Genomic DNA, 27,875 nt, shown 5'->3' with positions numbered 1-27,875 from the left:
ACAAATAAATACATTGGTTGGTTCATAAAACTCTAAAACTCTCGTACAAATAACAATAATAAAAGATCTATAGGAGGCACTCATACCAACGTTTCCACATCAAAGAGCGGTATCTAACAGTGCTAAACCTATAGGATTAGTCAACACCGAAAATCACGTTATTATGTGACCCATCGAGTCTGCTTTTAAAGCTGAACATGAGGTTTCTCAAGAGAGCCTGGGAAGGTGAACTGATAGTTGTGGCCCCTAAAAGGAAATGAAACAGATTGAGAGTAAAACAGGGACCTTCGATGTCTCACACAACATCTGCATTATGCTGAGCTCCACCTGCTGTGTTCTCAGCCCCCCCCCCCCCCGACACACACACACACACACACACACACACACACACACACACACACACACACGCCCGCCCGCCCGCCAAGGTGGGGGGTGTCAGCAGGAGAATCAGTCTTAACATCAAGGTCATGCACAATGACATTGATACCCACATTGTGAACTCTAGTTTAGCAGTGCAGGCGTTGAGGAAATGTACTTAGTTAATTTCCACAATTGCATAGGGGTGTTGCTCGTGCACGCAGGAGCACAGGCACGCACGCGCACACACACACACACACACACACACACACACACGTGCACACACAAATCTGTCATTATCAGTGAATTTCTCCTAAATTGTCTTATCAGCTCATTAATTAGTTGGAGATTGGAGACTTCTAGGTGTGTGATCTCTCCACTGGTTCTCACCCGGGATTGTAACCATTTGGTTCCATTTCTAGTACCTCTCAGGGAACATGCACTGAAGACCACATGACACTATATCTAAACTGGGTTGAAATGGATGAAGTGAGTACAAGTAAAGCGAACATACTCATCAAGTAAAGTACCACAAAATTGTACTTAACCCATTCTGAACGGGAACCCGTTTTGGTGTTAGCACTATGTTATGCTTTAGGTATTGAAAAATAGCAGATCTACAAGCTCATAGCGCGCCACCGAGTGGCGCGCTACGAGCTTGTAGGTCTGCTATTTTTGAAAAATCGACGAACGACTGACATTTTTTTAAATCTGATCTCAGGTCAGAATGGGTTAATCAGACCAGTGTGTGTCCAGTGGAAACCTCGTATGAATCTGATCTCAGGTCAGAATGGGTTAAACATGCTTGGCTATACTTTCCACCACTGCACTTGTGTTCCACGTGTTAATCCTTAATTCCTCTCTTATTCCACTGTGTTACAAATTGTATTTTCATCGTCTTTTCATCATTGTAACTTACAATGATGAAAAGACAGCCGACACACGCCACACTAATTGCTTAAATACACACATTATGGTAAAAGTGTTAAGTGTTAAGAGTCGGTTTGAACAGAAATTGTCTTCAAATAATGTAATTTTTGCCTGGGGGACATTACAAATCATTAGACAGAGCAGAATCCTTTACAGAAGCCATGGTTTAAATAGCTTTCCAGCTCTTCAGGACAAAAGGCAAGTTTTTAAACAAAACCGTTTTACCCTTGTTCTGTAGGAAAGGGATTATTGAATCAACTAGTATCAAGAAGGTTTTACTTGTCATTAACTTATACAAGTACAAGCAGCAAAATGCTGTTGGGACTTCTTCTGCTAAAGGTTAAAACATCCTAGAGTAGACTAGACATAACCAGTAAGACGCCTTGAGGGCGAGAAGCGACCTCGCCCCCAACGGGCAAGGTCCTATAGGGCGAGGCCCTAAAGAGCCCTAAAGGCCCTCGAGGTCCTAAAGGGCGAGGGCAAGCAGGAGTTGAACTACTAATCTGGTGTCCGTGTGGTAAAATAATAATTATGTACAGTGAGAAACAAATACAATATATTGTCTTAGTCAGGTACATGGCTTATCAATATTGTTGCTAAGGAAAGGAGAAATTAAAACACTTGTTTTTCCTGAGTCATGTCAATCTGCCTTTATATCTGCCTAACTGCCTGCCTTATTGCCAGCATATTATTCTCAGCCTATCAGAATGGTTGTTACATTCAAAATAATTTCTGCCCAGGTCAAACAAGAAGCCTCATAGCATCATTCCTAAGTCATTTTTGGAATGTAACAAGCATTCTGGTTTGCTTAGGACATAAGCAATAAGGCACAATTATGTAGCACGTAACACATTTTCAAATTGACCAAAAAGTGACTTACAGCAGGCAATTATTCTATGAGGCTACCAGTAGATCACAAAGGCTGTGCAGGTAGAACACATGACATTCCCCTAGTATGGAAACTAAAATCACAAAACTCCTATTTTTGGCATCGATCTGTCTCTTGAAATACAGTGACTTGATTGAGTGACATGAATAATGGCCTGTCAGCTCTAGTTATATAAAAATGTGCGAGGCAAAGAACCTCAACAACTACCACTTCCATACAGAATGGGAGGAAGACTTCAAGACTATCCCCCCATATAATTTGATTCATTGACATTTAGCTGCCTCCACACTCCAGCCCTTAAGACTCAGCTCTGAGGTTTATGACTTGTGACAACTACAGTGCTCATCACTGTGTCCTGTATGATAAGGTGGGCTGGTCCTCTCTGACTGAGAGACACTATAATCATTGGTATCTTCTTATTTACAAAGCCCTGGTCCGAAAATTACCATTATACATTACTTCCATGTACACTGGAACCATATTCAAATTTTAAGTTCTTCAGGTTCCTCGTGTCAGATTTGATCTGGGACAGACTGCTTTCAGCATTGATGCACCAGGTTCTTGGAACCTCTTCCAACATGACCTTATAATGAATGCCCATGTTTTAATATCCGATCATTAACATATTGCCTTTTGTTTTTCTTACGTTGACCTTTAACTATAATCTCGGCATGGTTCCAAATGAGGATCTCCCTCAATGATCCCTCAGAAATGTTTGAATAAAAAGGTTGAAAGAATGGGCGGGGAGGAGAAAGAGGTCTGGATATTTTAACTACCTCCCATCTAGTAGCTGTCCAGCCTACACATGCGCCATTTTTGTTACTTTTGATATACAGTGTTTTGTGAGTCAAAGACAGCAAACATACCACTGACTCCAGAGAGATACAATTGCAGTTAATCGCAGTTAATTGCGACCAAAGGTCACTTCTTGCCCTCGGGCGTCTTACTGGTATAGAGGCTGTGCAGCAGCCCGTCAACATAAGCGTAAAGTCGCTTGACATGCAAAGCCGGATGCAGCCAGGCTGCATTCAGACCCCTAGAATCTGACATTCTAAGACATGCACTGACTGTGACTGACACTTAATTACTGACTAGTGCATGGGCCGACTCTCACTCACAGATGTATATTGCTCAACAGTGCATGACACACGCTTCCTCTAGGATAACTGTTGATAGACTTAATATTTATTCGTGTACAGACATTATTCATATAATCACAGTATTCTGTACAGTATGTACCGGTATGTATTGATATATGGTACATACTTCATGCAGAGACCCATTGCAGATATTAAGTGGCAGCATCTAAGCCAAAATATAATTTTAGTTATCCTGGTTTGGTTCTTGAGTTTCCTTCTCTCTGTTGTCGCCGTTATGACACCTGAAATGTCCCTCCAGGGATGAATTATGTTCTTCCTCTTTATCCCCATTATGTCCCCTCTTCTCTGAAACTGTTTTGTGGCTGATGAGGACATTATGTTTTATATTCTTGTGTATATAGTTTATACAATTATCTCTCTCTTCCTAATCTCTTTTTTCCTCCTGTGGACAGGTGTTGTAAATTAAGGTCTCACTGCAGACACTTGGCTCAATGTATTGTCATCATCACTGACTGTCTTCATTCCGATTCAAGGGCTTTTGAGGACGAAATAGTCCCTTCAGCTCTGTGGGATCAGAACTGAGTCATAAACAGTTGCAGTTAGTTAGTGCCATTTCATTGCGTGGTAAAATGTCAAGGCGTGGACATGGCAATATGCCACATTTATGGGGGGGGGGGGGGGGGGGGGTAAAAAATACCCGCTGTGGGAGCAACTATGTCCAATCTAAAGATCACATTTTAGGATTTACAAGTCAGTGAAGTCACCCTCCGTTACGGATTACAGCCGGAGCTGCTGTTTCGGGAAATAAGTAGACTTTTGAACGAGGTCACTGCTGGTAAACTATACAGATGACAACAGTGTGGAAGAGGACTTAATTTATACTCCTCAGGGATGTGTTGCTTTTTTTCAGCATGGTAATAAAAATCCCATACCACCCCAGCCCGAGCACGCGGTGTAAATCTCAATGCTGGCAGTGGTGGAAAGTAACATTAACCCATTCTGACCTGAGATCAGATTCATACGAGGTTTCCACTGGACACACACTGGGTCTGATTAACCCATTCTGACCTGAGATCAGATTCTAAAAATGTCGTTCTTCGATTTTTCAAAAATAGCAGACCTACAAGCTCGTAGCGCGCCACTCGGTGGCGCGCTATGAGCTTGTAGATCTTCTATTTTTCAATAGCTAAAGCACAACATGATGCTAACACCGAAAGGGGTTCCCGTTCAGAATGGGTTAACACATTCCCTCCTGTTACCATAGGCGGTAGCGGGAGGCCAGTGCCAACAGAATGCACTAAGAAATAAGCAGAGAAGAAGAGCAGCCATTGTCCGGCCCGAATGACGCGGAAGTGATAATCGGCCATTTTCTAGCCAGGGTCATGTTCTATAGCGATAGAAGCATTGGTGATATGGTTGCAATGGCAACATCGTATATACTTTATCCCATTCTGAGCCCTAAAGAACCCACTGAAGACCGTGTGTGCGCACGACGTGTACATATACGGACAAAGAAAACGTATAAGTGATTTTATGATAATGCTTATTTCTGTTTTTGTTTTGATCAAATACTTTGTGTAACTTCTGCGTGGGAAGTGAACGTGATGTTTATTTATGTTGTTGGGTGTCTTATAATCCCGTAAGGGATGGGTCTTAACGACAAGACACGAAAATAAAAATTCATTCATTCATTCATTCATTCATTCAGGGGATTTGGGATTTTGGCCTATATAATTACATTTGAGGATCTAAACAGCAGCAGGTATCGCTTCTGTCTCTGAGGTATCACGAGATTTGGGTACCAGACAGGAAACGGCGGACAGTCTTGCAATACATGGCACTACCTTTTTGCTCTTTAGATACCTCTATAAAATGACACAGTGTACACATCGAAAAGCAACACAGCAGACAATAATGTGTTATATGTCTTCTGTTATTTTCCAGAAGCTATTACTTTACAAAAGATCTGTCATTCAGAAATAGTGCTTGTTCATGAGCTGTTCACCTGACTCCAATGCCACAACTCCTTACCTCCATTACCATGGCTATCAACGAGGTGGGGGCAATTGTTGTGAGCACAGTGATCGTTAGTATTAACTCATAACCTTTACCTCTCGTCAGAAACTGTTGCATGTCCGGAGCGATGCGAGACAAAGTCACGAATTAAATATGATCATGGGGATGCGCTCACCATGGGCAGCGCTCAAAGCTTTAGAGATACAGCTGTGGACAGCTCAGATCATCCGTAGGCAGGTGTGGTCAAGAGTTCACTTATTTTTATTTTATTCTTTATTAATGCAAGAACAATGGGTTGTATTCAGCATGCTAACTTTCCAAGAAGAGAAGAGATGTAGAGAGTAGATGCATAAAGTGCAGCAAAATGGAAACGCTCAAGTAAAGTAAAAGAATCTGAGTAAAAGTGAATGTTACATTGCACCACGGCCCAATTACCAGCTAGGACTTTGCAGTGTCAGAGTATTTAGTAAGATGTACCTTGTTGAGGGACAGACAGTGATGACACAGTGTGCCTCGGGGAGGTCAGTGGGATACCCGAGCCGGCCAATCAGCAGAGATATTTTCCTGGTGTTCATAAAATCTGGAGAAAAACGAAATATTGCAGAAATATGAACCACAGACTGAAAGGACGACAATGCACTTTATACTGGGGAGCTGCTGATGTAACGCACGCACGGGTCGCACGCACGGGTCGCACGCACGGGTCGCACGGGTCGCACAATTAATTTCAAACCCAGACCAAAACATTTATAAATCCATTCATACCATCCACCGTCCAATCATGCTTAGGGTTGCTGGTTTGAACGTGAAGCCCAACCAATCAGGGGAACTGTGGGCGTACTGTGAATAACCAATTGTGTGTACTAAGATCTTACTAAATACTTGGAAGAAGTACGATTTTTTAAAAACTTGTAGCATGTAAATAAAGAAAATGAAGGGAAAAAAAATGAGTCCTACACACTGTCTTCACTTGGACACTTGATAATAGAAATACCATCAGGTATCTTGTTGTTTTTTAACAAAGCTTTTCAACTAAAAAGTAAAAGTAGCGATGCCTTAAAATCATACAAAATGTATTTTTATATAGCTTTATGTTCAGAATTTATTATCAGAATAATCCTGTTCATTAATCGTAATCGAGGCAAATGTTTGCTTTGAAGCCACATTGAGCAGTCGGTATGCTCACACACGAATACTAACGCACACACTGTGGGTTCACACACACACACACACACACACACACACACACACACACACACACACACACACACACTTAATAAGAAATGCATTCATTGAGACAGAGGCATATAAATGCAAATTATCTCTCTGTGTGAAACACACACACACACACACACACACACACACACACAGGCACACTGCATTGCGGGATTGAAGCCAGGGAAACCTCACACCACGATACCATGTACGTGACTTGCGCGCATGTGTGTGTCAGTGTGAGTCCGGGGAAAACCTACAGAAACAGGTGACTTGTTCTCCACCAGAGATTTCTCTCTCTCTCTCTCTGTCTCTCTCTCTCTCTTGGCAGTGAGTTCTTCATCTCTCCATTGTTCTCTCTTCCGTTCATCCTGCCTCCCTATCGTCTCTGCAGGTATTGGCAGAGGGTTGTTCCTGCCCTGCCACCCCCCCCACCCCAGGGAGTTCCTCTCTGGCGTTCTAACAATTACGCCTGTTACCTAGCAAGTTCGCACCCAACCGCTAACTTGCAAGGCATGTCAAAAATATCCAGTGAACGGCAGTTCTTTGGCCGAAAATGTCGATGCAAGAGGTCAGAGGAGAATGGCTAAACTGGTGAGAGCTGATAGAAAGGCGACAGAAACTCTTGTGAGTGAAAATCCCAATTTGTTGAAATTGTCACCAACATACAAGCCATATTCAAAGTCACTTAAACCGCCTTTCTTCCTCATTCTGGTGCCTGGATTGAACTCAAGCCCCCAGGGAGGCTCTCCAGCGTTGAAGCGCTGAGTCCTACTGGTCAGAGCTGAGAAAGCAGGTGGGCCTGTTCATTTAGCATGAGGAAACAGGAAACCCTGTGCAGCTCAGTTTTAACATTGAGCACTAACGCATTTGGTGTCGAACAAAATTCGGTGTCCAAATCGAAAAAAAGGGGAAAAAAATAATTTATGTGAATTAAAAGCAATAAAACAGTACATGTAACAAGTTAAAATCAAGTCAACTTGGACAGGCTAGTCCAAATATGTGGGCTTTCAGTAGGGATATCAGCGATACCATTCTGAATCAATACAGTAATCAGTAATCGTCTTCTTGACATTGGCACAGGCGGGTTTAGCACCTAAACACGCGCAATCTCGTGAATGACATATTTTGAGTTTTATTATGGCAAGCTGAGGACCTTCTCACAGCACAGAGGGCGCCCCCGTGGAATGGCAAAAAAAAGGAAACAAATTGCCGGGTCATGGTGTCAGCATTAGCCTATTTGAATGTAAGTGTGCATCATCACTTCTCGTTGGTCTATTTAGTTTAAAAGGTCAGATTACTAAATAGTTGCATGAAAAACAGCCCAAACCGCAGCCCTAATCTGTCAATATAGCCTCAGCCTGGCTATAGCTGCACAACACCTATAAATACACTATATAAAATGAAGACCTGACAATGCAGCTGTGGTTGTGTAGAAGTGTGGCTAGTGTGACAGCCATAAAAAAAAGTTCTTGGAGATTGCTTTGAAACCCCTTTTATACACATATAGGCAACAGCAATACTGTATGTTTTTTTCTCAGAGGCTTGGAAAGCTCTTTTCATGGCATGACGTTACCACCACACAAGTAAACAGCATCGAAACCAAGTTTATATCCTTTCTTTCTTTCAATTGGGTATTTGAAGTGAAGATGTTAGGGGTGTAATGTTCACAAGATGGTCACACAATGTCGTCAGGTCAGCCATTTCACCGTGATACTGCCATGCTGGAGTGACCGAGTGCGAGTTTCTGTCCCGAGATTTTGGCTTCAGCTTCATATAACTAGCTTCATTCAGACATTAGCTCACTATCTGAGCCTAGTTTCGGTCAGAGCCAAACGTTACTCAGAGCCTAAGTTCACTCTGAACCTATACGGTATACCTTCACTCAGAAGGCTAACTTTCCTCAGAGCTTAGAGCACATCTTTGTTGGTCTCTTCCGACGACGTGTATATGAATCGTGACACAGACCGATGGTCTTACACTCATTCATTCAATCCACAGAAGGCGCTCTGTTCAATTTAATGCACTGGATTTACATCCACACTCCTACGCCTACTGGCTTTGTCTTCTCCGTTCCCCCTGTTCATCCCTCTCCAATCCTCAGTCCCTCCCTCTCTCTCTCCCTATGAAGGAGCGATAAATAGATAGAGAGAGAGAGAGAGAGAGAGAGAGAGAGAGAGAGAGAGAGAGTCACGGAGAGAGAGTGTGACAGTATGAATGAGGTATATTTTTATGGGTGGAGGAGGAAAGTGCCGAGGCTGCATCTCTGCCCTGCCAGCGTCCTGTTTGACTCATACACTCAATTTGTTTCTCCTCACTGTCACAACTACACACTGTCTCACACACACACGCACGGAGTATCGATACATCATGAAAAGTGCAACGCTCCATGCAGACACACACACACACACACACACACGGCCATACACTTAAATTTGCCCACTGACATACAGTACACTGCCCAAATGTCAAATGTACGTGCGTGCACCACACGAGCGCACACACACTTGGAAGTAGCTTAAACGGCCGAAACATACCAACATACCGGTAGCCGATTCTCCGGTGTGTCATCGGCGTCGCCACACAACTAACCTGAACAAATCAACGCCAGCTGCTGGGTCACACATGAGACCTGCAGCATTTTCATCACTTCAGCATTGGCTTCATTGTCAAAAGTCGTTAAGCCTTATAACCCCCGAACCGGACCTCTAAATGAGTAATGATTGATAACCCATAAACCTCTAAATATCAAACGGAATCCTTTGGTTTTGTAATTGTAAGTAAGGAAAACGGTCACAATGTCCATTTCTCAAATTCTACTATGTATTTGGGGACATTTGGAGAGCAGGCTGTGGCCTTGAGGGCCGGTGGCATCTTGTTTATCTCCGTTCCTGCAAACCTGACATTCTGGCAGAGTAATACCCTGTCTGCCAACGCGCACGCACACACGCACGCACGCACGCACGCACGCACACACACACACACTCTTCCAGTATGCTTACTGCACACTTTTCAGTTTGACAGAAAACTTTTAGCGATTTTATATATGAAAAAAAAAAAAAAAAAAAGTAGAATATAGTGTTTGAGGACACTGCCTTAAAGGGACATTACACTCTGTTCTCTAACACAAATTTGGCTCACTTTGCCTTAAAAGGCCCATTATTTCACGCCGTTATTCAACACAAATGGGCTCACTTTGCCTTAAAGCAGTGGTTCCTTTTTATTTCATGGACCCCCCATAACTCTAAGAGCGTACAAATGGAACCAAATGGTCACATTTGAAGGGTCCATTTGGTTTCATTTGTACACTCTCAGCGTTACAGGCCTTAAAGGGTCCATTTAGACCGCACTTTGAGAACCACATGCCTTAACCCATTCTGGACGGGAACCTCTTTTGGTGTTTTAAGCATTTTGTTATACTTTAGCTGTTGAAAAATAGCAGATCTACAAGCTCATAGCGTGGCACCGAGTGCCGCGCTACCAGCTTGTAGATCTGCTATTTTTTGAAAATCACACCCATGTGAAGTAAGTGGTGCAACTCCATGTGGGGGTCCCCGGGAGGGCCCCGGAACTTCCAGACCCGCAGGGTGCCGGACCGGTTCCGGTGAGCCACCCTGCGTTCGAAACGGTCGAGAAATGACAGAGTTACCACGTGGGGGACCCCAGGGGGTCCCTCTACATGTACTGTACTGTACTGTACTGTACTGTACTGTACTGTACTGTACTGATAGATACACCTGAAACCATCATACAGTTAATATGCATGTCTGTGTGTTAGGCTGCACAACAGTGACACTTGGTTTTGAAAACCAACCAAATGCTATTTTCGTGCTCAGAACCAGGCAGCCAGGCACACACAAAGCTAAGTGGTTGCACCACTTAAAAAACAGCCGAGCCACAATGGGCTCATTTACAGCATGCAGGTTAAACACAGAAATGCTCTGCTATACACGTACATTTTTTATTTGCTTAGTCATTGTGACAAAAAGCTTAAAGTGTAACATTTGTAAATTGTAAAGTGAACCATAGCAGTCTGACCCATTGCCATGGCCATGCTAACATTTCTGTAAAAACCTACCATAAGTCATTCCGATTAAATCTTTCACGGTTTTACTCTGAACCTCTGAACTGATTAATGTTGTTTTAGTTGGAACTCTTTAACCCAGAAATGCTTTAAAGTTAGAATTATAGAGTAAAATAAGTCACCCAGAGCTGCCCTGTTCAAGCCAGTGATGCATACGAGTGTATTACAACCATATATATCTTGTCACAAAAACCTGTCATATTTTATTCAGAGCAAAGCACCTCATGGCTCAGTGCATCTCTGCTATATTCCAGCTTTAATCACAACCAAGTGCTGGAGTCTGACCGATGCCACATTTAACGTACGCAGGGAGCACGCAAGTCGGGAACGATGCAAGTTGGGATTGCATGTCCCCAACAGGTTATGCAATACCCGTTGTAACTGTTGTATATTGTGCCGATACTGTATGTTATGTTCGCTGAGATTTATTGCATTTATCGTCGCCGTCAGTTAGAAAACTCATACATGCGTATTTAAACTGTTTATGTAAAGTATTGCTCTAATGATTCATCATACTAGAGTATCACACAAACGTGCTGGCCACAATGCATTGCATCATGGCGTGTTGCCATCTTGCAGATTGGACATTTTCACAATTTAACTTTTTTTATAAAAACCAAATAAAAAAGGAGCAGTTTTGGATATACATGGTTTACCAGGTCACCTGACAGCAACATTGTTAGAACTGTGATCGCATTGTGACACTATGTGTAACTCCATATATGGCGATTTACGGATTTCTCTATATTTGTTGGGAGTATCACTCAGCGTACCAGAATAATCTCAAATGTTACCATAACCATAAAATAATTAAATATAGGACAATATAATTAAAAATAAATATGGCTCTGCTTTGCTTTAACACTAATGAATAAATATTGTTGACGTTGGGCAGAAATCTCCATATTGAATGAATGCCCTACTCTTTATCCTACAAACATTAGTGCTCAAAAGGCCTCACGATGTGAGCCGTTGTGAGCTTGTAGATCGGCTATTTTCATGACTTTGTATTGTGCAGTGCTTTGCCCCACATTGTCTATTTCTAGTTTGAAAACAGAACCGTCTTTTTTTTCCCCACTTCCACACAAAGCTCCAGGAAGTCTCTGTCTGAGCTACTGAAGGCTCTTTGACATGTTTATCTCAATATGATATTTTTGGCAAACTTTACCAGACAGGAAAGTCAGGTCAGAGAGAAGGGAGACGTGTGAGACATAAGAAGAGTCGGATTGAAACTCCTGACCTCATGACTCACAATACGAGGAGCATGTGATCCGTGCGCTGTCTGGCTGTGAGGCACCAGGCACTATATATTCATATATTAAAGGGATATTTCACTTTCGATAAAACGTTTGATCATTTTATCGTTTACTCAGGCTTATGTGAACAGACATGTGTTTAACCCATTCTGAACGGGAACCCATTTCGGTGTTAGCATCAAGTTATGCTTTAGCTATTGAAAAATAGCAGATCTACAAGCTCATAGCGCGCCACCGAGTGGCGCGCTACGAGCTTGTAGGTCTGCTATTTTTGAAAAATCGAAGAACGACTGACATTTTTAGAATCTGATCTCAGGTCAGAATGGGTTATAATCAGACCAGTGTGTGTCCAGTGGAAACCTTGTATGAATCTGATCTCAGGTCAGAATGGGTTAAGTTGCTCGATTCAGTATTCAGTATACAACCCCATTGTAACTTCAAACTCTAGTTTAACCTTGTTAGATTCATCAAGGACGAACCAAGCATTTTTGCAACAGTATGGGGCCAGGAAGGGTTTTAGGCAGGCCCTGGGGTGAGAAACAAGACAGGCATTAGGCACTAGAAAGGCTGAGATGCGGGAGAGCAGCTGTACTGTAGATATATTGAGGCAGTACTGTAGGTTGTCTTAAAGCTAACAAAGCGTCATGAGAATTGTCTTTTCATGAGAAATATGCAACCAGGTCTATATGGAAACAAGCCCAAAATAGGTGAACGGGCCACATGAGTTATTTAAACCTATACCGTCTGTCCAATTTAACATTCTAACAAACGACACAAATCTTGTATGGGTTCAACTGGCACACAATCTATTCAGATTAGGTTTAAGTAGCCTACATATTTTTGGTATTTCTTGACATGAAGATGTTTGAGAACCACTGGTTTAAACAAGTTTAGAAAGAAAGACACACACACACACACACACACACACACACACACACACACACACACACACACACACACACACACACACACACACACACACACACACACACACACAATTTCCAAGCAACTTTACAGAAAAACACGGTTAGCAGACCTGAAGATAGAATAACCAAAACAGAATATGAAGGGGTAAAAGAGTATAGTAGATAAAAGAGCATTTAGCTGACAACTGAATGCTGGTCTGGAACAGAGACATCACAGGGGGTTCCACCTGGGAGGAAATTAAGCCCATTCTGGGGTGAGTTATAAGACTACCTGTCCACCTGTTACCACCACCTACTGCTGGCTGACAGGAACAAACGCACGCACGCACGCACCCCTAAAGAAAACCTTATAGTTTTAAAACAAAGCAATACAGCCTCATCAAAGCTGGTGTTGTAACTTTATATATTGTCAATTACTTCCATGAGAGGGGGAGAGGTGGTGGAGTTAGCGGTTTTAGCAGACATTTTGAGGGTCCAATGGAGTTAAGAGGTTTTGTCCAAAGCACTTTTTACTACTTTCCATTGGATCAATATTTTTTCTAAACAACACACAGATGTAAAGGGTGTTCAATAGCACTGATTTATGTAAAAAAAAAAAACTCAACTCCCGACAGCAACGATGTATAGTAAAGCTTATTTTCGTGCATTCAATTTGATTAAAAAATATATAAACCTGTACATCCATACAAACAAACACACGCAAGCACATCGCTGACTAGTGGAACACCCCAAGTGCGTGTGTAGGCGTGTAAATTCTGTCAGTGACTGTGCGAGCATATGTATTTTATTTAAATAAAAAATATGAAGTTGTTTGAAAAGACGGGCAGGATGGGTAAATCCAAATGATTGCAATACGGGTGAATTATGCTAGGAGATATTTTGAATGAACCAAACTACGGAATTTGCCTATATATAATGCCGATATAATTAGTGTTTTTATTACAAACATGGCTAATAATAATGGCTTTTACAGCTTAGTTTTTCACGGATGAATATTAATATGTTGTTGATGAGAGGGGGGGGGGGGGGAGTAGAGGGTGAGTTCAAGGATAAATTTAGCTTCAACTTGGATTTCGAGAGAAAGTGTGTGTGTGTGTGTGTGTGTGTGTGTGTGTGTGTGTGTGTGTGTGTGTGTGTGTGTGTGTGTGTGAGCTTGTGTGTGTGTGTGTGTGCGTGTGTTTTGTCAGCTCAGCAGTTTCAGGAAGGGCTTTTCTAGAACAGATGGAGAACACCCGCTGACTGACCGTCACATAAACACACACACACGCAAACACACACACACACACACACACATTTGTATCACTGTAATTCTGTACATAAACAATTTAGGTTGCGCTGTGAGCTTGTTGTACAGTAGATCGCCAACTTTCAGTGCGCTACAAATGGCATAACACCGTCCCCAACCCCTATGTTAACCTCTACACGTGTAGTGGAAAATACTGTAGCAAAGTGTTGGTCCTCACAAGTAAAGTAATACAAGTAAAGACATGTACACACACACACGTGCACACAGTACACACAGACAGAAGCTTGCTTGGTGATTCTCTCATTTATCTTGGTGACACTACAGCAAAGTCACTATAGCTCACTACGCTAACGTTATGTCTTCCACTGCGACGCGGGCCACTATAAATCAGTGGGGCGTAAAGTACTTATTTTATTTTTTATTCTTTTTAAAGTAGCAATACCACAATGTAAGAATACTCGGTTACAAGTAAAAGTCCTGCATTAAACCATTTTATTGCAAAAGTTCAAAGGTTTTGACATAAGTATGAATTTAAAGTACATGTGTATGAATAAGTATATGGTACTTATGGATGGGATTTCACTTTTTTAAGCTTTCAAAATTATGTCAAAACATTTTCGAATATATCTGATTTACGTCAAATAATTGTAGTGGAGTCAAATGTGAGAAAATTACGTGTTGTGAGAATTGAAAAATATTTTTTGTCAAGATCAGATAGAATGCATTTATTTTACATAATAGGTAGTTAAACAACTACTCGACTAGTCGACTTGTAAACTAGGCAACTAGTCAACTAGTAAAAATCACTATAGAAGTAGGTGGTTGGAGGTCAAGGTAATTGTGTCCGCACACAACCTGTCCTATATCTTCACTGTGTATATCATCACCGTCGCTTGAAGACCAAAACCATTACTTTAGGGATGCACTGAACATTCGGCCACCAAAACTACTCGGCCGAAAAGCCAAATAAACGAGTAGTCGGTTCGGGTTGATTTTAGAGCCGAAACTAAATAGTCAAAGAACCGGGTTTACCTTTTGTAAACCTCGCCTACTTGTTTGTTTCAAAGTGTCCTTTGAGCAAGGCACTGAACCTAACTGCTCCCCAAGTGCCACCAGGCGGATGACCGCTGCTACTGATTATTAGGATGGGTCAAATGAAGAGGATGAATTTCTCTGCGGGAGAGAGAGAGAGAGAGAGAGAGAGAGAGAGAGAGAGAGAGAGAGAGAGAGAGAGAGAGAAGGAATGTTTGAAGCTAGAATTGAAGTGAGGCGGGCAGGAAGTGTACATTATTAGTCCAATGATGAAGGGAGAGAGTGATGGAGAGATAAAAGGGGGAGGGAAGGGATGATACAGAGGAGAAAGGGAGTGGCTAAAGGAAAATGCCTACACTGTACTTAGCAAAAAGATGGAGAGAGGAGTGGTTTAACCTCATGAACCCTCATCTCTCCATCGATGATGGCTGTCCATGCTATAGTAGTGGAATAGCAGAATAACACATAAAAATGAAGCACAGCGTTAGTTGATACAGGGACACGTGAGTCGCATGCCAAAAGACTAAATCAGTTGTCAGTCAGTTTCTATTCTCATTCATCATCTCAGCTGATCATTACGTCTCTCATTCATACTCCAATCAGAGCTCACTACAGCTGCTTCATTGATCACACACACTGCTTCCGCGTGGCATTGTCAAATCTTGCCTCCTCCACCTTTTGATATCAAGTCAAGGCATAGGCTCAGGAGTCTGGCATAGGCTCAAATACTTGGAAAATGACGTGAAGTGTGCTTGATTCAAGCTAAATATGAATGTCAATATATTGCTTACGTATTGCTCAAACGTGTAAACTGAATGTTGAACTGGAATTTGCGTGTGCATGGCTCCAAGTAATCTAGAATTCAATAGAGGGTATACATGTGACATCATTATCATACCCGGTTATGCGGGAATGCCCACTGAGTGGCAAAAAACTATTTTCTGGCGTTGATAGCCCATACATCCAAAGAGAAAAGTCATATCTGATTGCATTAAACAATGACAGTAAACTCACTTTGCAACACTCACTTTATGCATGTGCATAGCCTCTGTATTGATAAAGAAAACTAGAATTCAATGCTGTTATAAAGTAGCCTACTGTAGAATTCAATGTTGATATAGCTCTAATCTAATTGATATGGCTTTAATATTAAAATGCATTAAAGTATGCTTCAAGTTTGCATGATTCAAGTTAATCTCATTAACTGTCTTCATTTGTGCCATGTTCTTGTATAGCCAGGGGGGGTTTTGCTAATGCTCTCAGATTTTTGCTTAGCACGCTGCTTCGACAAAATTCAGAGAATATCGCCCAGAGCGCGGAGCCTTTAACGCCAAGTTTAACTGTGTACCATTTTTTGCAATAAATCCGTGTGTTTCATGTCTAAATGTCAAATGAAGAGTAGGGATGGGAATTATCAACTAATTAATTACTTGTTAATTGATGAGTTCTGATAACCTTATCTGCCACTTCCACATATTTTCCGCCGTTTTGTTGTTTTGCCCTGCTGCTGCAGTGAATGCGGGCTACGATAAATTTGTACTGTATACTATATATGCACTTGCATGGTAATACAATTATTTTATATTGTAGCGTGCCTTATAGGCCATCTGATCTGAAGATGAGTAATGTCCGTTCCTTTTATATACAAAGAGGGAGAACATGCATTGTTTACTAAAGCAACGCGTGGTATTATGATGATGATGATCCTGCTACAAGTGATCGGAGGGGGGAGTGGAACTAACTGTAGCGTATTTATACAACATCTGTATGGTATGACGTACAGTATGAGCTTGCATGATAATCGCATTCATGTACATCATGATGTACAGTATACATTGTACTAGAGTGTCACCGTGTGGATGATGATGACGATGAGATACGTTCCTCCCCCCCCCCCCCCTTTTTCTTTTACTACAAACTAGTGATCGTGGTGAACATGTTTTCATGTCTTCATTAAAGAATTGGCTACTTGTATGGAATATTGGCAGGAATGACTAACAACTAAATATATTGACAATTTCGTCAGCAAATAAACAGTAGAAGTCATTTTACACTTGGTTGCATGATGAAAATACAAAATAGCCCATCAATTTTTTAGTTTTTAGTTTTAGTCATAGTCTCTTGAATAGTTTTCATTTTGTTTTAGTCACATTTTAGTCCCCTGGAATGTTTGGATTTACAAACACAGGAAATTATGTTAACATCCCTAATTAAGAGATAAGATCATCATGATCATCATCACAGGGCAAGATAAGTACCACAGATACAGCAGCGTAAAAACATCGCACAAAAAATATAAATCACAAGCCAATGTTTGTGTACTGTTCACACAAACCCGGAAAGCTGGGCATAGGAGGGGCTAGAGGGGCACAACTCAAAAACCATCAACGATTAATAAAATATGCAACCGTATGAACCCTCAACAAAGCTTACATTACTTTTCACTGTGCTGTACATTGACAATACATTGAATCTCATCTCATCTCATTATGCAGAACTTTTTATTTTATTTTTATCACACTTGTGTGAAGTGAGGGGCGCTCTTATCATCCTACATAATCATAGTCATACATCACATTATGTGCTCAGCCAATCAAATCATCGCTGTACACACAGACACATAAAGCTGGGTATAGGAGGGGCTAGAATACCGATAGTATCCATGGCAGTGAGTGTCCTAATGAGTAGAGATGTCTGGGCCATGGCTAAATGGTCCAGGCACCTTGGCTGGTAATCCAGTCTGGCAGTGTGCCGCGGGTTCGACTCACGATCCCGACGGCCTTTACTGCATGTCACCCCCCCATCTCTCTCCCCATGTCCTGTCAGCCTACTGTCTGTCCCTCCATACAAAATAAAATAAATAAAGGCGAAAGCAGCAAAAAAAATGAGTAGAGATGTCCAGATACGGTATCGGGAAAGTATCGGTATGGTGCTTTTCTGGTCATATGGGGTCATATCGGTATCTGTGAATATGCCAGTCTAACCACAGATCCAACACAGGGGTAAGGGGTTGACACTATGGCAGCTAAATAAAATGTTGGGGCATGATGTGGACTGTGGAGTTTGTTATAGAGTTGCTGAAATTGCAAGTGCAAAATTTGAACGAGGAGTCTTCTATTAACAACACGAGATATAATAAGTCTTTTTTATTTATGTATTATTATTATTATAAATATTATTCTCTGGTATCGACATTCGGTATCGGCTAACCCAGAAATGGTGTTATCGGGATCGGATCAGGAACGAAAAATCGGGACATACTTTTTTTTTATAACTTACATTTTTATTGAAAATCGGGACATACTTATGAGCTAATTGGACGAGCAGACAAGACCATCGTGTGCTTCACCCGCCCCCATCCACTCCCAGAAAACAATAGCAAAGAAGAGCCTTTGCGATGCGTTATTGTGAGCTTGGCTATTTCCTAAGAGATTTGGTATGGAGGGAAATTGTACTCTACCAAGTAAATGAGCCATATGGGGAAGCATAATTTTAAATCTGCCTACATTTACAACCATAGACAACACCTTTAAATCTGCATACATTACAACCATAGACATCACCTTTAAAGCTGCATATATTACAACCACACAGACTGTCCCCTTTAAATGTGCCAGTGTAATGGAGATCCTCCATTACACTGCGGACTGCTGTGTTGGCAATATTATGAGTGCTACTAAAAGTTAGAAAGAGTATTTATTGATAGCAGTAGCAGTACTAGAGGCACTGTTAACCCATTTTTTCCTGAGATCAGATTCTAAAAATGTTTTCTACATCCTGACAGTTTTCTGAAAAAGCTATGTTTCTATGTCAGTGGTTCTTCGATTTTTCAAAAATAGCAGACATACAAGCTCGTAGCGCGCCACTGAGCTTGTAGATCTGCTATTTTTCAATAGCTAAAGTATAACATAATGCTAACACCAAAAGGGGTTCCCACTTCCCGCCCAAAATGGGTTAATAATAATGTTTCTTTCCCACTGCATGGTGCTTACTGGTTCACACAATTCTAATAAAATCCAAGGAGTGTCCTTAAATAACTCAAGGCTCACAAGGTAAAGCCATGTGCGAGAAGCCTGCAATATTGAAGTCCACAAAAAACGGAGCACAGACAGACAAATCAAAAAATGTGGCTGTTGTAAAAAGGTGACACCAGGTGAGTCTTCAGACCATCATCAGCACTCATACAAATCTAATGAAATATTGAATGGTAACATAATACCACAAGGCAAATTAAATAAATTACAGTAATGTATTTGTATATTTCAGTTATTTATCTGGACTTTTGATTACGAAGCCTAAAAGGTAAACAGAATATGTTTTGATTATGTTCCAATGTTCAATGCAAAAAAAAACAATGAAATCGTTAACCACAGTTGACAATTAATCAAGTCAACATAAAGTTGTAATCACGACAGCCCTATTCAGAACACGTCACGTTCAGAACATGTACATAAGCCATTTTCAGTGTGTGACACCGGCACGCAAGCCAAGTATACATAAATCATCCTCTAGAGAAAGCCAAGAGCCATACTGCTGAGTGTAGGGAATCCAAATGACTGAAATCAGAACTTCAATCCATGAGTACAAGCACTGAGTGAACATTTCAAGGTGTCAAACAAAGGCGAAAACTCCAAATCAATCAATACGCCCATCAGCATGACAAGCAGCTCAGCACAACAAGACAAACATGGAAAGCAAAGCACGGAAAATGTGTTTTCCTGTTGGAATAATGGCACAGCAGGGTTCTATTTCAAACTCATTCATGTGTGAATGTGTTTGTGTATGTATAATGTGTATGTGAAAATGGAAATAGAACAAACCGGTGTGGTTGTGCAACTGAAACGTGGAGAAATTGAGAATATGTTTACTAGTAGGGAATGGTCCGATTAATCGATTAATCGTTAATAGGACCCGAAAGAGATTATGAAAATTAATAATCGATATATATATATATATATATATATATATTTTTTTTTTTTTTAAATGAAAATCTGTTGCAAAGGCCATATTGTCATCCAAACAGGACAGGGCTATAGGCCTACCAAAGTGTGCCTGGGATGTGTCTGTGTAGCTGCATAACTGAGAGTGTGAGTGACTGAGCGTGAGTTGAGATTGATTTCAATCAAGATACAGGTTTGGAGGATTTAGCAGGTGTTGGGAATTTACCTAATCAGGCCTAGGCTGGGGTTGCTATGGTGATCAATTGGCTCAACACTGGTCCAGGGACCACCAGTGGTCCTCATTTAAAAGATGGAGTTAGTAACCAAATGGACCCTTATTAACTCTCACGAGTTAAAATTATTGTTAATCATCTACATCAGGGGTTCCCAAACCCCCTTGGGGGGGGGGAAATCTTTAAAAAAAATTAAATTAAAAAGTAATCGTTAATATTGAATTATACAAATCGATTTTATTTTTGGACACATTTACACATTTATAAATCCCTATTTAATGCTCGTAAAAGAGCAGATGTGTGTGTTTGTCCGCTTTCTCTCTCTGACCGGACATAGGGAAGAAACACTGGACAGTCAATCAATACTATGTTCCACACACAAAGTCTCCTACCTGTCTCTGCTGCTCTTGATGTGGATGCCACAGCAGAACGGATGGATGGATGAAGAGATTGAGGGATGAGGGGATCAGAGGTGGAGGAAGCAGAGCAGACAGGGAACTTTCCAGAGGCCTGAGCGCAGAAAACACAAGATCAATAAATGAACAGTGATCCATCACAGTAAATACACAAACAGACACAGAGAGAGAGAGAGAGAGAGAGAGAGAGAGAGAGAGAGCTCAATTTTGCTTGTCTTCTTAATTAACCACCAGGTCTCATATCTTAACTCAAGACCTGAATGCGCGGTCACAGCTGGTTTGCCATTTTGAAGACGGTAGGATGGGCGTTAGTTTAATCAATCCAATCAAGACTATTGGCTGCCATTCCCTTTGAGATCAGCGCTAGACGCAGCGCTATTTTCCGTGGTGAGATCAAGAGAAAGAAACATCACATTGAAAGGAGAGATGTCCAAGTGCATCAAGATGCATGGCTGTCATGCAGTCTAATTATTTGACTCTCCGTCTCATGTCCAAAACATGTGCTATCACATATTATGTGATAGCTCTTTACAAACCATGTGAGGGTACCTAGTAGGGTCAATGGGGAGAACATGCAAACTCCACACAGAAAGGCCGTTTCGCCCACCCCGCCTCGGGTATGGGCACGGATGACGCGGAGGAGAGGACACGCCCACAGCGTCCCCATGCAGCAGGAATCGAACCCAGGACCTTCTACGGTAGCTGTGAGGCGACAGCACTATACCGACTGTGCCGCCGTAAAAACAGAACTTTAACAGTTTCTGTACACACATCTTTCTCTTAGTATATGACCATATTTGACTTGGATTTTTTTTCATGTCAGATGAAAGCATGGAATCATACAGTAGTTTCCCATTGACATATTGGTTGTTCAGTTTGACCCACCAGTTTTGGAGATATGGCATTATTGGCTTATAGAGAATGTCTTACAGATAAAGTGAAAGGCTTGAAAGGTTCACCTAGCTACATGTTTAAACATTTATTTCATATTTATTTACATATCAATTTCAGCTCTGATATTTATTTCAGACATGCTGTAAGTATGTGAAGAGTCTGCCTGTGCTTAGTGTGCTATTAACTCATTTTGGATTTAAAAAATATACATTAATTCTCCTCAAATCTGGTTACATATAGTATATTACTAAGTTATTAACTGATGATCATGTTTTAAAATCATGGCATTCTATCTTTAAGGAACCGTAATCGTTCAAATCCAAAAGGATCCTAAAGCTACACTGTCTACAGCTTTCAGATTGTGTAAGTAACAAATAAAACGGCTTTCTTAACATTCTCTAAAAACACTCCAAAATGAAAGACAAAAAAATAACGTTAATATAAAACTGCAGATAAACAGTGTTTCTGCCCGATATGTCAGAAAACAGGCACACAAACACAACACAACTCAGCAGTCGTGTGTGTTAGTGTTGACATTCTCATATCCTGACACATACATTCAAATTCAAACACCCAGTCTCACGCGCATGTGCACACACACGCACGCATAGAAAGTGCATCCTTCACACACACTGCAGTGGTGCTGACCTTTCCACTCAAACACAGTGGGACATCAGCAAACAGGAAGTGTGTGTGACCTTTCACACATCTGCTGCTAAAGAGCAGAGTGCGCACACACACACAAACACACACACACACACACACACACACACACAGTCACACACAGGTTTTTGAGCCAATTCAGAAGGGTGATTTTCCGTGACAACTGATGTCTTTATGTGTGCACAATATACTTGTGAGGGCCAAATGTCCCCATAAGTATTTTGAAATTTGATTGGGGATAGGATTATTATTAGACAATTAGAGGTTAAACAGCTAATTTTTACAATCATGTACAAACATACGTGTGTGCGGGCATACTTAGTTTAGACTAGTCATTGGTTAGACATACTGTAAGGTTGGTGAGGGGTGCGTTAAGACGACCGGATTAAGGTTGGTGAGGGGTGCGTTAAGACGACCGGATTAAGGTTGGTGAGGGGTGCGTTAAGACGACCGGATTAAGGTTGGTGAGGGGTGCGTTAAAACAACCGGATTAAGGTTGGTGAGGGGTGCGTTAAAACGACCGGATTAAGGTTGGTGAGGGGTGCGTTAAAACAACCGGATTAAGGTTGGTGAGGGGTGCGTTAAAACAACCGGATTAAGGTTGGTGAGGGGTGCGTTAAAACAACCGGATTAAGGTTGGTGAGGGGTGCGTTAAAACAACCGGATTAAGGTTGGTGAGGGGTGCGTTAAAACAACCGGATTAAGGTTGGTGAGGGGTGCGTTAAAACAACCGGATTAAGGTTAGTGAGGGGCGCGTTAAGGCAGTGGTTCCCAAACTTTTTCACGTCAAGGACCCCCAGATTGACACTAATTAGCCCCACGGACCCCCATTTGAAAAGATATGCCAGGGACCCCCATAAGAGAAGATGTTTACGGCTCTAGCAGTGATTCTCAACCAGTTTTAATTTCAAGGACCCCCCAGTTTGACTTGCATTAGTCTATACGGAGTACGGACGGACCCCCATTTAATGACATTTCTATCTCTGGGACTGGGACCCCCCCAATTTATATAGTAAAATCAATGTTATTTTAACTCTGAGAGTTAAAACACTCTCAGAGTTACAGACCTATAATGGTCCATTTGGTTCCAAACTATCATTTAGCTGGGGACCCCCTGGAACTCCCTCAGGTACCCCCAGTGGGGTTCCCAATTTGGGAACCACTGCGTTAAGGGTTGGGAGAGAGGTTAGGTTTAGGTGTGCTGCCCCGTGGGAGGTTAGGCTTAGGGTGAGGGTTTGAGATAAGCTTGTAGGACTAATGACTGGTCTAACCAATGACTAGTCTAAACTAAGTACTGCGCGTGCGCCGTGCGTGCCTGCGTCAGTAGCAATGCGTGCAAAAGATGTCACCTCAGCTGTGTAGCGCTGGGTTCTAATCAGCCAACAACATGCTGATGTGACGGCGGCTTCACACTCGACACAGCGGCAGCGATTGTGCAAAGTGAAACTCTCACAGTCTCACCCCAACAGGAATCCTGGATGTTTCACACCACACGCCTGCTTTCTCATCATCTCATGTCAGAACGCGCGTTGCTCCAACAGCAGTGGTGCAAACAAAGTAACTAAGTATATTATTTACTCAAATATCGCACTAACAATTTTGTAATGTTTCCTCCGTATGCATGCACAAACACTTAAATGAGTCTGTTTCAGTAAACAAAAATCACATCCGTGTGAAGTGAGGGGCGCTTGTTGCTAGGATTAGGTGATGTAATGGTGATGTAAAACAAACGGTGTCAAAACAAACATTAAATTCTCTTTATTGTTAAAATGGCATTTAATGTTTGTGTTAGGAACAAGATGACGTAAATTTTCCCTTCATTGTCAATGGCGTTTTTAACACAAACATTGAACTCAGAACAAACATTAAACCTGTATATAGGAGGGGCTAGCGCCCCTCAAAAAACAACTATGACGGTCCGAAACTGAATCACTCACTAATATGCTGTTAGACAGTTTGAACTATCCTGAAATGTACTAAATATGTAGTAAGGGACGGGTCTCATTGGCTGTATTTTTTGATGACGGTTGATTTAAGTATAACTAGAGTGGTGCCCATTGGGCACTGGCCTACTTGGAACGATCCAAGTTGGAAATGCATGCCCCACCCTGCAGTTACTATGCCCAAATATGGAGTCTCAGTCTATGCAGAATGTCAGAACATCATTGTGATGTCAGAACAGGCCAGCTCCATGTATGGAGATCTAGGGGTGATCAGGTGTGATCAATTGGCAAATTTGGGCCCTTTCCAGAGCCCCGGGAAGTTGATTTTGTGCTGGTTCTGGACAACGGTGTATCTCACCGACTCAAGGCCGGGCACTGCACTCCCTGTGGCGGTGTGGAACGCGTGTGTCTCATCTGAAGTCGGTGGGGCAAACGGTTCTCGAGTTACGTGGATTACAGACAACGACACGACGTACATACACGACGTACAGTACAGAGACGTTTTGCATTTGATAGATAAATGAAATAGGCTACAAACATAAAGTGACACAGACGGACGGACGGAGTGCAAAACATACTCTCTCCCCATGCCTTCGGCCTGGTGGAGACAATAATAGGCTACAATCTATCTTCGAACAGGTAAGGACTAGTATATATTTAAAATAATTATATTATTATTATATATTTTAATGTTATTATCTTTTGGCTAAGTATACAGTAGACTGACAGAAAATGGGGAGAGAGAGAGATGGGGAGTAACACGTCACGTAGCAAAGGTCGTCAGGATCGGGATTCGAACCTGCAACACGCCGTCAGGCTGGGTGCCCAGACCACTACGGCAGCCGTACATGCCCTGAATAAAATGCAGTATTCCAGGAACAGACACAAAGCAGCGTGGAGATCTTAACCAAAAAAAAAAAGGTTTAGCGGCGGGACACAGCCGTGAAACTTTGTGAAGATATAGACACTGCGAGCGAATTATTTGATGGGTTCAGCGACTTTGACGAGTCCAAGTCGCTGAGGTTGCTGCGCTTTGCGGTACATCAGGACACATCTTTTAAAGACTTTTAGACACTCACTTACTCACATTGCTGGCAGTGCAGATGGGGTGTGAAATGGCATCATATCGCTCTACTCACTCAAGCTGTGGACAGTTTACATTACAAACTTGCCTACTAGAGACATCACCGATGGGGATTCCAAGCTGCTAAACTGCAGCCTCTTTCTTCTGAAAAAAAAAAGAGCCAAAACAGGGCAGGCCCTATGTCCCTACTGTCCATGCACAGGGAAGGAAATTGTCAATGAACTTGTCAAGTTTTGACCTTATCGATCAATTAACCCGTTAGTTGAGGGGGGGGGGGTTACCGGCCACACGCGCGTGCAGACGGCATTACTTCCACCACCGCTTTCACGGAACCCAATTATATGTTATGGCCCAATAAGTCTAGGGGCAAATGTGCTCATAACATATAAAACGGACAGAAAACCAACTGCAGATTCGAAAATGCTTTTACTTGCACTTGTAGAAAAAGGTTACAAAGTTACAAAAGTATTTGTTTCAGTACAAATGGCTCAAAAAATACATGATGGAAGTTAATCGACTTTCAAGTACATTGGCTATCATTTATAATAAGAGTAATAAGTAGTATAAAAGTTAGAGAAAAGTTAGAGCGGACTATTAAGCACTTACAGACGTTGCAGCGGTGGCCGAACGGTTTGCGGAGCGGTCTTGATACCGGAAGGTCGCTAGTTCGTATCCCCGGACCGGCACGTTAAAATTACCACCGCTGAAGTGCCCTTGAGCAAGGCATTGAACCCCTACCATGAAATGTTCTATGAGCAGGGCATGGCTGTAAACAAGTTCTTGAGCTTAGTCCAGTTACCCTGGGTAAACATAGTAACTTTGCTTTGCTTTGGTGTTCCAAAAGAAAAAGGAGACCAACTAACCAACTAACTTAACCTAACCGAACCCTATATAACTTAAACCTAACGAACTCCTTCCCAAAGGGAGCTACGGTGGAAAAAAAGGTGCCAGAGTGAGTAGACAGAATTATGTGAAGATATTAAGGTTGAAAATTTGTGAAGATTCTGAACTCCAAACTAAATCTTAGTTGTACTATAGAGGGTATCTGTATACCCTCTATTGACATTATGTATTTTTATGCATTTTTATGATGAATTCTGCAGACTCCTGCATTCTGGAAAGAGAGCTACAAAACAAGGTACACCGACTTAAAATTAAAAAACTACAGTCTAAATAATATACCGTAATATTCCATATTCTGATAAACATCCCAAGTTTGGATGTTGGATTCCAAACACTACACTAAACAAACACAATAATCTCACACACACACACACACACACACACACACACACACACACAACTGCATGGAGCTAAATATACCTGTATTAATCGTTGACACTGTGACAGTGCACAATACACAACATGATATTATGGACGCGTACGAATCCATTTGGTTTCGTTTATTTTTATTTTTTAAGAGTTGAATAAGCACTGAGAATAATGACATGTGTGTCACTGTGTGGAGTGTTTGACAGGTGAGTTTGTAGCATAGCGATGCTATGCTAACACAACAACATGTGTACTGGGGGGATAAATAATCACCCAAACGACGTTAAACCCCGACCAGAAGCCGAACCACATGGTTCCGTTATGACCCGGTCCTTTACCGGCTCGAATAATAAAGAAACAAACTATTATGAAGAAAGTACAGCAATGTATTAAACTCACCTTGTTCTGTCATACATTATACTCCAGCTGTACTCCAGATTACACTGCTTTGAGGCCGCTCAATACATGCCGTGTGAAATTGTTAGGATATATCCAATTTATTTGGATCATTTAAACTGACACGTACTTGATTAATGACTTACTATGAATATGTGTGAGCATGAAGTGGAAAAAGCAACATATGTTTGGAAAATCTAGGATTGTATCATATGTTTGTGACAGGCGTATTAGTGACAGCTCTCTGCGGGGTCCTGCGGCAGCAAGAAGGTCGCAAGCGTGCACTGCATAAGGTAATTTATTTTACCATAACTGTGATTTAACCCAAAATGTATGCAATATAATATTATTAATGGGTCAGGTGTATTATAATAAACATTAATATAATGATTAAAGAGTCATACTTTTTGGCAGGGCATTCCACATTTTGGACATGGATAAAGAATAAAACAGAATGTGTTTTACTTCAGTGGTTCTCAAAGTGGGGTCAGGGGACCCATGCACACCCATGGGGTCCTTGGCATGAAGAAGGGGTTCCAGCCTTTAGGCTATGGTTCCAGGGGGTCCCCAGCAAAATCAGTTAACATAGCATCAAAATCAATGTCCAACCATCCATCTTCAACCGCTTATCCGGAATCGGGTGGCGGGGTTTTTTGATTTGATTGATTGATTGACATTTATATTTCACAGTAGGCTATGCAATTGCAGAATGGGTACATTTCAAACGAAAGCACAAGTCAATACATAAAACTGTTACTTTGTAGACGAACCATGATCAAGCATTTACACTTGTTTACAACAGGGTCCACCCTTGGCCTTTTGCCATTTTCAATTAATCAGGGTAACAATTCCAACAGAGATTTCCAACCAAGCTGGCTCCACGACTATTCAAAAAGATCCAATATGCAAGCTCACAACGTGTTTCAGTATGATGTATTTTGAGCTTTTAGGTCTGCAAAAAAATATATAAAAAATATAAAGAA

General features: G+C 41.6%; 1 protein-coding gene across 2 annotated transcripts in view; it reads right to left on the bottom strand.

Annotated features, from left to right (window-relative positions):
• The window catches only part of fars2 (phenylalanyl-tRNA synthetase 2, mitochondrial), a 93,598-nt gene extending 66,669 nt beyond the window's left edge, over positions 1-26,929 (bottom strand). The window contains exons 1-3 of one of the 2 annotated variants that reach the window (XM_080793684.1): positions 26,896-26,911; positions 20,617-20,734; positions 5,770-5,872 (exon numbers count right to left, since the gene is read on the bottom strand). Coding sequence is in view for 1 of the 2 variants with exons in the window: in XM_080793683.1 (XP_080649809.1) it covers positions 20,617-20,734; positions 26,896-26,912 (135 nt within the window). In the remaining variant the exon portion in view is untranslated. Of the gene's footprint in view, positions 1-5,769; positions 5,873-20,616; positions 20,735-26,895 lie in introns of both variants that reach the window. The other variant, XM_080793683.1, reaches the window with a different exon arrangement.
• Between the last annotated feature and the right edge of the window lie 946 nt (positions 26,930-27,875).

This window comes from Protomyctophum bolini (genome assembly GCF_963924005.1).
Source record: "Protomyctophum bolini genome assembly, chromosome: 21".
Lineage (NCBI taxonomy): Eukaryota > Metazoa > Chordata > Actinopteri > Myctophiformes > Myctophidae > Protomyctophum > Protomyctophum bolini.
The sequence above is the reverse complement of the archived record's forward strand: the minus strand, read 5'-3'. Positions and strand labels throughout refer to the sequence as shown.